General features: G+C 44.9%; 1 protein-coding gene across 2 annotated transcripts; it reads right to left on the reverse strand.

Moving 5' to 3' along the window:
- Positions 1 to 1,536: 1,536 nt before the first annotated feature.
- On the reverse strand, positions 1,537 to 12,209 carry LOC121569073 (ribonucleoprotein PTB-binding 1-like). 2 transcript variants are annotated; one of them, XM_045210793.1, is made up of 15 exons: positions 11,867 to 12,209; positions 10,468 to 10,534; positions 9,791 to 10,260; positions 7,967 to 8,158; positions 7,733 to 7,853; positions 7,030 to 7,130; positions 6,842 to 6,913; positions 6,443 to 6,521; positions 5,880 to 6,067; positions 5,668 to 5,752; positions 5,409 to 5,548; positions 4,862 to 4,933; positions 4,567 to 4,698; positions 3,746 to 3,805; positions 1,537 to 3,632 (listed from the first exon to the last, which is right to left on the reverse strand). In XM_045210793.1, exons 1-15 carry the CDS (start codon positions 12,182 to 12,184, stop codon positions 3,498 to 3,500), a joined length of 2,232 nt encoding a protein of 743 aa, XP_045066728.1. In that variant the 5' UTR covers positions 12,185 to 12,209; the 3' UTR covers positions 1,537 to 3,497. The 2 variants fall into 2 exon arrangements, with proteins under 2 accessions (XP_045066728.1, XP_041735630.1); XM_041879696.1 differs by lacking the exon at positions 6,842 to 6,913.
- Between the last annotated feature and the right edge of the window lie 219 nt (positions 12,210 to 12,428).

The following is a 12,428-nucleotide window of genomic DNA, read 5'->3' on the forward strand; positions in this document are numbered from 1 at the left end:
GTCTCTCCATAGGGATCTCTCCATTTCATCGTATTGACATTCATCCTCCTCGCCACGGAGATAAATCGCACTGGGTTTGTGTTTATTGATAAGAGTAATCTTTAAATTTCAACCTTTGGAGTTGACACCTTGCTGTCCCCAGTCCGCCTGGCCTTGCTGCTATTCCAGTTTCAACTGTTCTGCCTGCGGCTACGAAACCCCTACCTGTCCCAGACCTGCTGTTTTCAACTCTTTAATGATCGGCTATGAAAAGCCAACTGAGAGACCTGAGCCCTAGGACCATACGTCGGGACTACCGGCCGTGGTGACTCCTTGCTGTCCCCAGTCCGCCTGGCCTTGCTGCTATTCCAGTTTCAACTGTTCTGCCTGCGGTTATGGAACCCCTACCTGTCCCAGACCTGCTGTTTTCAACTCTTAATGATCGGCTATGAAAAGCCAACAGATTTATTCCTGATTATTATTTGACCATGCTTGTCACTTATGAACATTTTTGAACATCTTGGCATGGTTCTGTTATAATCTCCACCCGGCACAGCCAGAAGAGGACTGGCCACCCCTCATAGCCTGGTTCCTCTCTAGGTTTCTTCCTAGGCTTTCGCCTTTCTAGGGAGTTTTTCCTAGCCACCGTGCTTCTACACCTGCATTACTAGCTGTTTGGGGTTTTAGGCTGGGTTTCTGTACAGCACTTCGAGATATTAGCTGATGTAAGAAGGGCTATATAAAATAAAATTGATTGATTGATTGATTGACACAACGAAGACAGCCAAGGCTTTGGGGGGGCTGCAGTCAGGCTGTGTCAGCCAGTCTCCATGGCCAAAGCTGGGTTCACAGAGTCTAAAGTATATTTTGACATCTTTCTCCATGTCTGTGCAACTCTGGGATTGAATTGTGCATGTCGGAGAGATGCTTTGTGGCCCAAGGCACAACAGACCCAGAAACAAAAGTAAACATAACAATCCGTCCTTTGCAGCAATCATGACAGAAGCCATACTTGGTCAGTTTGTATCTGTTTTCTGAAGCCATCTGTTGTATCATTGATTTACCTCTACAATGGTTTCAAGGCAGCCAATGAAAATGTGTTTATGAATAGCAGAATTGGCAGTTTATGAAAGCCTATTGAAAAGCAGTTATTGTGCATAGGGTAGACCTACAACCAAAATAGTGCAGGTTTGTATGCCAACTAAAAACTGGTAATTGCAATTTTATGGGGTTGCATTTAGCGAGTTAATATAACCTATCTGCATGTGTACAGGACTCCAAATGTATTCACTTGATGGGATAAGGATTATGGAGGTATTGAGATAGAGATATCTATCATGAACAACCCAATGGGGGACTGTAGAGAGCCATAGGAGCAACAATCATTTATTTAGGAGTTTGATCTGTGTTCCTCACTTATTAAAGGAGGCAGGGGGCTCAGGTGTGGTGGCTGCATCCTTGGCAACCAAACTTCGCAAGTCAGTGTTTTCCTGAGTTAACGAGCTTCAAAACATAGCAACCGTATTGACCATGTAAATGAATGGAGACCACAAAAAGTTGAATTAAATAACATTTACTTGCTCCAAAACATCACAAGACATGGCGGTACAGATGACAGACAACAGGTATGAGGAAAAACAACAAAAGCAATCTGAATACATATACAGCAGCACCTCTTGGTCTATACAGAACATGGGGCAATCTACTAGACAGGTGGCTGCACTTGGGAATAGTCACTAAAACATACAAAAAATATTGAGCAGCAAGTTTCAATCTTAATACAACAGACCAGAGGCCAAAGATATGATTGAGAAAAGAGTTTAGGACTCTGAGGAAATGATCACGCTTTAAAGTATGTACACAGCAAATAAAACAGAAAAAAAAGGGGGTAAATGTAGTCAAAAAGCCCAGAGGGGAAGATGAGATGACAGGGAAAAATACTGTTAAGGCTCAAGTGTAATTGCAGTTCCCATCAGAAGTCAAGAGGTAATTGTTATCACAATCAAAATGTCAACCAGATTATTCTTCAGACTCAGAACTCGATCATCACTGACCAATCATAAACTTAAATTTCCATGCAAACAGTCCAAGGCAGACCGAGTAAACACCTGTTGTTAAGAGTCACTGGACACTCCAGCATAGTAACACTTCAGATAGAACTTAACGGTGAGCACAGGCACAGCCTGTCATCCAGACTGGCTTCTCCTGGACTGGAAAACTGTATGGTAATTCTAAAAACTGTTTCATTTTGTCAACAATCAGTGTGAAACTGCCAAGCAAAATTTAATTTCAGTTTAGCCCCCCTGAGGATAAACAGCCCCCCCTGCTGGTCTACAGGGGAGGGACAGCCACAGGGGAGCCAGCCTAGCCATGGATCATTAATACATTATAGTAGTTATTTAAATGTTTAGGCTCTGGTCACAGGTGTCCCGATAGCTATTATAATATGCAGAAAATAAAGTCTGGAAAAGGCACAGCAACCATCCCCTCTCCACCGAACGAACAAGATCAATCAGGTGCGGTGGTGGTTGAAATGAAAATACTAATTCAGCAGTCAACGAGCTCACGTCAACACAGAATATACAAAATTCTGCAGAGTACAGATTGGAAAACCAAAAAAAAAAACAGGTGAGAACTGAGCAGAAATTCAACAAACCTGGAGAATTGTGACCCACCCGTGCCCTCCAAGTGCAACACTAAACATTCAGTGCAGAGAATGGGCTCCCTAAACGAGATGGAGGGGTGGATAGACAAAATGGAGAGGTGGAAGCGTATAGGGTTGAAAACAGCATATTCCAGACAAGTTTTTCAGTAAGGTGACAGTTTTTCCAAAGGACATAAGACAGACAAAGGCAGTACTGCTACACAGAGTTCTACATGAATCCAAGTAAAGGCGGCCTGAATCCTGTCCAGACAGTCAGTATTACACCAGTACATAAAACCTGTCAAACAAACGAATGAACTATATACACAAATATTGGGGGGGGCAAAACTTTTAAAAATAGAAACCAGTTGACACCATCACAAAAGGAAGAAAAAAAACTAAATGCAAAAAATATATATATATATATATATATACACTAAGGAAAAAAGTGTTCAACCAATGAAGGGAATACGCAGCGAAAAAAAAGTAGACCTGTAATTAGATTTTACAATTTTCTTATAGTACAAGATAACTCCCAGTTTTTAAACAAAAGATTTCCTGATGGGTAAAAAAATAAGACATTAAAAATCAAAAAGGTTCAAACTTAATTTACAAACACACTGAAATCATATAGTTACCAAAAAAAACACATCAAAACTCCCTTTCACTGGCACACATTGTTATGTCCTGATTAGCGACATGCTGCACCCCCAGCGCCCTCCAGGGGTCACTGGCAGGAAAACAAGTGAGAGACCACAGGACCGCCAAGCCCAAACCTAAATGCTGATTGGAGGAGCTCAGGGGGAAATGGAGCCCTGAGCCACATCCTGGCTGTTAATTGGCAACTCATACAGGAAGCTTTGATTGGTTTACATTAGAACATACGCTTGCGTTTCAGGTAGGAGTCAGCATAGTGGCCCCCCAGGCCCTGGGAGTGTTGGCCCACGTAGCCCCCTTCTGGGCTGGGCTCTGGAGACGGGATCAGACACTTGTGGCCACCAATGGGAGACTGGAGGGGGCAGAGACATCATACAAATCACTGTCAATGCCATGCCAATGCCAAAAATGGGGACAGAACAGGAAATGGCAGACAAACAGACAATGACTAAGAGGTGCACTGACCTTCATCCCCAGACCAGATGGGTATGTGTTAGAGTGGCTCACAGGAGGCATGCCCACAGCCTGAACAGACAAACAGTGTTCAGTGATAAACCCAAAACAGAACCACAAAGCATTAGTCTCATCTAAAAAGGAACAATATGTACATTTTATTTCCAGTACAGACGGAAGGCTTTAGTGCAGTGCGCTCAAACAAAATATGCAATATCGAACATTCTCCCGTACGCATATGCCCTAACAGGGTTCTGCTACGAAATCTCTGCAGGAAACGTCGCCGCCATTTTATTTGTCATTGTTCTGCAAGCATGGCTACTGTGGTGATGCTACAATGCGCGGCTATAAGCATATCGGAAAATGGTGTTGTCCGCTTCTGTTCAAGTGGACCAAGGACACGCAGATTAAGAAGCCAATAATTTCGCTTAACATTTTCAGTTTCAGCCAAACTGTGTTTCATAATGCAGATTGTCCCCAACATGATGGGTGCTAGGCTAGCCAACACATCCAACTTCTACATGCTGAGAAGACATCTCCATTAAGTCTAAATAACAGAGGTCAGCCTTTATTCTTTGATCAGACACATTACGCAACACTCATATCCTTGCCTCATAACCTTCCTGCTCTGCCAATCAATATATCAGAAATAAACACCCATGGTGACAGTCAATGTACGGCAATGTACTGTAGCGTTGGCTAACGCAGAACTGCGGTGGTACCTTCCGCTGGCAGCTACAGCACACAGGCAATTAAATCTGTTTATTACATTGGGAAGAAGCAGAGAGTGCATGTCTAAGCAGCAGTGGGGGCGGGAGTCAGCGTGGGCATACCTTGTTGAGATGGCTGGAGGGGAGGCTGCTGGGGCCGGGTGCCACCAAGCTGTAGTAGGAAGACGAGGGCGGGCTGGGGGGGTAACTGTAGTGGGAGGAGGCCTGCTCACTATAGCCGGGGTGGCCAAACAGCTACAGAGACGTTCATTATGTTATTCTATGCTGCACGCACAGTTGTACATGTATATATATATTTTTAAAAAAGACTACGAAGGGGAGTGGAGATTGAAAAGGCAAGAGATGCCACAATTTGAAGGCTGGATGTGAATAGTGGAGATGGTATAGTGTCTCTTACCTGCTGTCCGAACCCTGCCAGAGATCCAGTGTCCAGAGCCTCCTGCTGTTCATACAGATGGGCCAGAGGGTCCTGGGGAGAGAGGAGCCAAATGCCATTAAACCTGCTGCTCATGTAACTAAGGGTTAAGATCTTACCATACGCTTACTCCACAGCTTCAAAAAGTCTGCACAAATTCAAGCTTTTTGGTGCCGCATCTGGCTAGTACGTTGTTAAGCGGGCAGTCACGTGTTTGAGAGGCAGAGGACCCTAGGTTCAAGCCATTGTGAGGACAGTGTAGCCAGACAGGGAGGAAGTGGTGTGATAAGCAGGCCCACTGTGTTCCATCACACCTGCATGACACACTAGAAAAGTCCATGTACTGACCACTGGGCAACCACAGAGTTAGAAAACCCACCTGTGGCCACAATGACCTTAACCAAGGCAGCAGTATCCTCGGACATCAAATAAACATCAATGACCAGGCATTCTATCACAACACCATCCAGATTAGCCTGGCCAAGCAGTAGGGCTGGACGGTAAAGGTTAGAGGATAAGGGGGACCTACCTGGTGTATTGGGGGGTAGTCTGGGGTGTAGGACTCCTGGTAGCGCAGGCTGTAGTTAGAGTGGATGCTCTGTGTGCGCTGGTTGGATGAGTTGCCTAGCGCTGGCCTCTTCCTGTAAGGGTGGGGTCTGCAGTTGGCACCTGAGTGAAGGATGGCAGGAATGGAAAAGGTCAAACAAACCCTATGGGTCAGTACTGGGAAGGAATCAGAAAGCAGAGCCAGACTCCACAGGCTGCAGACAGTAGGAGGGGCGGCTCACCTGAGGATGGGAACAGGCTGTGGACATTGAAGAAAGGGTTCTGGGGAAGATTCACATCTTTGGGAGGGTGTCCTAGTATGGACACCTATGGAAGAAAACATCAAGTACCCTGATTAAATGTCATGTAAAGAGGCACTAGTCGATGACTTGAGCATCCCTGCTGGTAGAGACAATATTAGAAAAGAATACAAGCATTTTAATCATCATCATACCCCAGGTGCTGTAAGCCCCTCTGCCCCCATCATTCCACCCAGGTAGGACATAGACATGCCCTGGAGGGTGGGGGAGGGGTTCTGGGAGAAGCTGGTGGGAGACACTCTGCCCAGGGGGCGACCCATAGAGTGGGGGTTAATGGGGCCCATAGGGTCTGACTGGAGGCCCAGGGATGGAACCACACCGCCTGGGGACAGGAAACAAACACCTTATTAATATAAGAAACACCTCATCAAGACACTGTAGAGGAGGGCCCTGAGATTTCACTGAAAATCAATCAGGGCAATATCAATACTAGTGATAAACACAGCAAATAACCTAACTGTAATACGTACTGCCCAAATTCACTACGTGTAAAGAAGCTGTAATGTAAACATCACTAACAGACCAGCAGGGCTAGAATAGCATTCACATGCTCAGCATCAAAGTAGAGCATTGCTGTATGTATGTGATAAATAAGCCAAACTAGAGAAATGGCTACTAGTGAGTTGTATTGGTAATACAAATAGACTTTAGTCATGCCAATACAGCATTCTGAATTGAGATGAATGGAAGGCCAAACCTTGAGGCAGGTCTCCCAGCAGATGGACACCCTGCTGGAGAGGCAGAGCAGCCAGAAGGTTGTCCCCCATCAGTCCTGCCTGTTGGAGGAGAGGACATGAGGTTAGACACAGCTGGGTGGGTTACACGCAATGCCTCAGTGACCCACAAGATGCTAAACCAAATATGTACCTAAGTCACATTTCCAAATGATGTCAGTCACCAGAATTCACACTAAGACATAAAAAATAAAAAATAAATAAAAAAAGCAGTACATCACTATTACTAGAAAAGCACCACTCAAAAAGGCAACAGAAAGAAACACTTCCCCAAAGGAGAGCACATACCAGCTCTGGTTTAGGGAGCAGTCACTTCACAACAAACCTATATCTACCACACACACGGCTCAGTGATCACTCACACAGGGAAGTAGTCCGTTCTCTTTATTGTGCAACACCTGAGCCCAGAGAAGATGATTCCCCAAAAAGACTTGCTGATAGTAGAGGAGGAGAGAGAATAAAGTAGCACAAGTGTGGATGGGAGAGACTAATGAACCAACATAAGAGGGGAGGGGAGCTGGAGGAGAGAGAGCGGTGGTTACTACTGTACCTGTTGGACTTGGGCCTGGTTCTGGAGGAGGAGCTGGAGCAGAGCAGCGGAGAGGGCAGGGTTAGCCAGCAGTGGCATGGTGGGGGAAGCACCAAGGAGACCTGCAGAGAGACCATTTGACCTTAGGACCATGCATTAAAGGCGCAATATGCATCCTTGTTGCTAAAATTCAAATAGTTAGCCTAACATCAGTTTGTGACAAAACAAGCAGTGTACAGAATTATTGTGCCATCTAAACTACTGTGAAATATATTTTCAATAACAATAAATTGTATTTTCAGCTATTTGAAGCTGGTGTACAAAACCGAAAGTAACAGACAAAAAAATAATGGGAATCCTGCTTCTTAAACTTGCTTTAAATGAGAATTGCAATTGTATAACTCACATTTCTATGTGAATTTGTCAAGTCTCCGAAAAAGTTAAATATAGTAGCTTTAAAGCATGTGTCAAACTCATTCCACAGAGTGTCTGCATGTTTTGGCTCCTCCTTTGTACTTGATTGATGAATTAAAGTCACTAATTAGTAAGGAACTCCCCTCACCTGGTTGTCTAAGTCTTAATTGAAAGGAAAAACCAAAAACCAGCAGACACTAGGCCCTCCATGAATGAGTGACACCCCTGCTTTAAAGCATTAAAACCAGGGTAAGAGACTCACTCATACCATACATTTTCTTCCTTTAGGAAATGGCGTGATCTTACTCACCTTGTTTCCTGCCCTGGGTGAGGGGGTTGAGCAGCATCTTGAGGGTGGCAGGGTTACTGAGGCCTGTGAGGATCTGCATGGCTGTGGGCTCAGGGAGGAGACCTTTGCCTCGGTTCAGGGCCTGTGGAGGGGGAAGGGGAGGAGAGCCAATCATGGACAGATGTTTCGCCAAAGTAACATAAGGGAGTAATAGTTGCAACATATGGTCTGGTAAGGCAACCAAGAAGTCTTTACCATGGTCTGGGCAGCGATGAGGGCAGCCAGCATGCTCCTTCCCGGGGGTCCAGGGGCACAGAAGGAGACCCGGATGTGGGTCCCACCTAGCGCCCTGCCGTCAACCTCTCGCTGCACCTGCTCAGCCATCTCTGCCGAGGAGAACTCCAACATCGCAAACCGCCGGAAACTACCATCCTGGCCCTGAGCCAACTGAATAAAGGAAAATGAAGTTTAATATGCTTTCTTATGCACTCCGTCCAAAACAAAACTAATCACTGTAAGCCTTGGTTCTGCCAAATCAACTACATTCACTTAATTCTACATTTAAATATGTTTACATTTATGTCATTTAGCAGACGCTCTTATCCAGAGCGACTTACAGTTAGTGAATACATTTTTTTATACTGGCCCCCCGTGGGAATCGAACCCACAACCCTGGCGTTGCAAACGCCATGCTCTATCAACTAAGCTACATCCCTGCCGGCCATTCCCTCCCCTACCCTGGACGACGCTGGGCCAATTGTGCGCCGCCCATGAGTCTCCCGGTGGCGGCCGGCTGCGACAGAGCCTGGATTCGAACCAGGATCTAGTGGCACAGCGATGCAGTGCCTTAGACCACTGCGCCACTCAGGACACATGAGTATTTACACATATAGAAGAACTCAGTAATAAACATCTTGACATTGTTAAAAACACCATCCACACACACACACACACACTATGATACAAAACATTTATTACATCAATTAGTAGAAAGGAGTATTTGATACGATGGTAGAGATAGTAGGTGGGATTAAACTGAATCATGCCCAGAGGCATTCTGGAATATTCTCTCTCCAGTTTGGAACAACTACTTCTGGAGTCTCAATGTTTAAAAGCAATTACCAATCCATTCTTTCCAGTTTGTCTAACTACAAGGCAATAAACAATGTATCCCTTGTTTATCAAGACCAAGTGAGCTATGAAAAAATAATGAGCTTCATATTCCAGAGTTAACAGCTCTCCAACCTGGCCAATAGTTAAAAATTGCCTCACTCATGCTATTATGCAACAGCTTTTTGCCAGACCTCAAACTACTGTGCCCTATAGGTATATGAATGACTGTGTGCTTGTGTGTATGTGTGGTGCCAAAAGGACACTGCTCTGTCTCATTCCAGAAAGGCCTGTAGGTCAGGTGGTCGTCACCATAGAAACCAGCAATACTCATTGCTATAGAAACAGAGTGGCCACAGGAAAAGCAGGTCAAAGGTGAGGGCTCTAAAGCCAGCTTCATTAAAAAATACTCAATCTATATCCACCTCCTTTATGTGAACTGCCCAAGACCCTTTCATCACTACAGATGCCCCATGTTTCATGATAACACAACCAACTGAACCTTGTAGCACAGCTACATCAAACACTACATTCAACAGACGTGTCAAACACACTTGCTCAGTGTAAACCAAAAGCAGTGTTTCTCCTACATGCCATAGCAGCGGTGCACTGCCATTAAACCGTGGCCGCCACTGCAAAAAATATAATACATTCAAAAATGTTTTTCTATAAGAATAATAACAATAATTCAGGATGCTAAAATGTTTTCAGTGTAAACTTAAATGACTAAAACCAGATATATAGTACGTAGACAAGATAATGGCGCAATATATTTTAAAATAAGATCTTTGAGAACTAACAAATCACCAAAGTAAAAATGTTGTTATGTTTGAGTCACCCAGATAGCGTAAGAACAAGGCATTAGCAATGGCAAAGTGTATAATTGCAGGAAATTAGCTTTAAAAACAGCAAAATTGTGGTTGTGTGAGAGAGGGCGTTGGAGTTCCTGTGCGCCCGCATGTGACCGACCTGGCAGAAGATGGGTGTGTGCGTGTCAGCCAGGGCATTGCGGAGGTCCTGGGCGGTCAGCAGGCTGGGGGGCAGACGGTCTACACAGAGACACCTGGAGTGCAGCAGGGGGTAGGTGAGGGAGCCCACCTCAGTCCAGTGGACATACAGCATCCTGGAGCCCAGCTGCTTCCCCAGCAGCTCAGACTTGGCCCTGGCCGCAGAGTCCTTCTTCATGTACTCGACGAAGCCGTAGCCCTTTGAGTGGCCAGTGGAGGCGCTGTGGACCAGGAAGCAGCGCTCCAGGTTCCCAAAGGGTCTCACCAGCTCCACAAACTGCTGCTGGGTGAAGGCGTGGGGCAGGTTGGCGATGCACAGCAGAGCGTCGGTGGGCTGCAGCTGCACAGAGATCTCCCGCTCCCGCAGAACGTGCTGGTGGAACTCTTTGATGGCACATTGTGCCTGCTCCCCATTGAGCAGTGTGACGAAGCCTGAGGGGAGAAGGGGAGAGAACATGAGCTAAGACCTTGTAATGGACTATGTGGAAGATTACAGTCACAACGAGGGAGAGCGAGACAAGCTCAAAGTAGGAAGAGAGTAGAGGAATTTGTTTGCCTAGGTCTGTCAGAGAGCCTGCTGCAGTGCTGACACCAATTAGTCTTACTGTGATTTACATTTTAGTCTGTTTTTTAACCTACCTGTTCCCTTGTATTTGTCCACAAAGCAGTACTTCAAGTCATAGTTGCTCAGCAGCTCATGTACCTCCTGAAAGGGAGAAAGTGTGGTTAGCTACAATCAGTGTTTCCCCTAGGATTTATTTCAGCAGCATTCTCCGGCCAACATTTTTAAAAGCCCTCCTTGGCCAATTCTACACATTTTGCCAGGGCTTATGCAGTGTTCTTATGCCATATGAGTGACTCAAACGTAACAAAATCAATGGGGGCCCATGCCATGACATTTGTTATTTTAGATTCTCCCTGTCTAGTTTTTATTTTTGTGATTTTATCATATTTGTTGGCATGGCAGCAACGATTTAGCAGTGGCACCCTCTGCTGCTAAATTAATACCATTACTATAAGAAATTAAATGGTTATTATTCTCCAACTACCACAGACCACTAAAAAAAATACACATGATATGCCCAGATTAGTACAGGTCTACTTTTAACCATACAATGGTGTTTGTTGAAGAATTGCCCATTCATTGCGGTAGGAGAAATGTTCCACAATGCTTTGCCTGTTCCACAAACGAATCGCAATGCTGTCTAGCATTTTCTGAAAGCGGCTACGTTGTCTCTAACCTTCAACCTTTTGTCACTGCAACTCACGTTCGCATCTCGAACTCCCAATATGCACCCACGCAAACAATGACACGCGCACAGGCCACAGTTCCCCACGAATCAAGCATGTTCCAACAACTTTGTGTGCAAATGTTACAGGGCCATGAAGCTTATGTCTCAATTAGGGAAATTACTGAAAATCAGTTTACAGACTTTTGAACCATTCACATCCAATGTATGTCAATCCATAGTCTGACAATTCCTAGTCAAAACAAAACAAACAGTTTTGTTAAGGTTAGCGACTAGCATTGCCTTGCCGCACGAGGATTTTTCAATTCTGCACTTCAACTTGTCCATCAACCACGCGTGATGATGATGGAGTGGGCAATTGCAGCCAGGCCGTGATTAACAACCAAACATCACCTACCAAGTACCAGATACTTTGAGACAACATTAAAAAAAACTAAATGTATTCGCGACATAATTAGGAACGACAATTAGGTAGCAAATCATGAACATGCAAGTTAGCTAGCATAGTTTCCTAGTAGCTAACAAAGCTAACGTTAACATAAGCTAGTTAACTAGATAGACATCACCAAAAGCCAACGAACAGTTAAATAACTAGTAATATAGTTAGATTTCAATTTCATGGCAAGGTAATTACATTTTAAATATTTATTAGATTAACCAGCTGTAGCCTGGATTTGGCATGTGATGAAATTACTACTATACCAACTAGCGAACGTTCACCCCTAGCCGAGTTGATCATCGTTAGTTTCCTAACGTTAGTGAAAACTAAAAAAGTTTAGCAAACTTACCTGATTGCTAACATCGGATGGCAGGTTTTTAATTATGATTTTCCGGCGATTGTAAAATTCTCGACGAGTTCTGTCCAAGCGACTCTCAATCTCTTCAGGGCTAAGCGTCGTCAACTCTTCATCGACCCTTCGCTGACACTCGTTGTCCGGTGTTGATGTATCCCCACCACTGGGCTCGAGTTCGGGGTCTCTGGATACCCAATTATCGTGTTCGACAGCGGGGTCATAGTTTTCGTGAAGTGGACGGCTAGCGAAATTGGGCCCTGCATTTGGGTTTTCTTCTCTGGCAGCTGCGCTAACGGACACAGCGGCCGCCATCACTTTTGCTTGGAAGTTTTCTGAAACTGACAACACCGTCAGATTTGAGCAGTTTAAACAATACACACATGGCCGCAACTCGGTTTCTAATTGGACGAGAGGATGCATTTTTTTTATACCACGTCTACGTCATGAACGGGGCGGGTAGTGGTTGTACTGTAGCTTGCCTGTCATAAATCAAAAACCAGTGACGCCCACTGCAACGTCAATAAACCAACACGATCCAGTACATACTTTTATTACC

The sequence above is a fragment of the Coregonus clupeaformis genome, chromosome 35, assembly GCF_020615455.1.
Source record: "Coregonus clupeaformis isolate EN_2021a chromosome 35, ASM2061545v1, whole genome shotgun sequence".
Taxonomy (NCBI): Eukaryota; Metazoa; Chordata; class Actinopteri; order Salmoniformes; family Salmonidae; genus Coregonus; species Coregonus clupeaformis.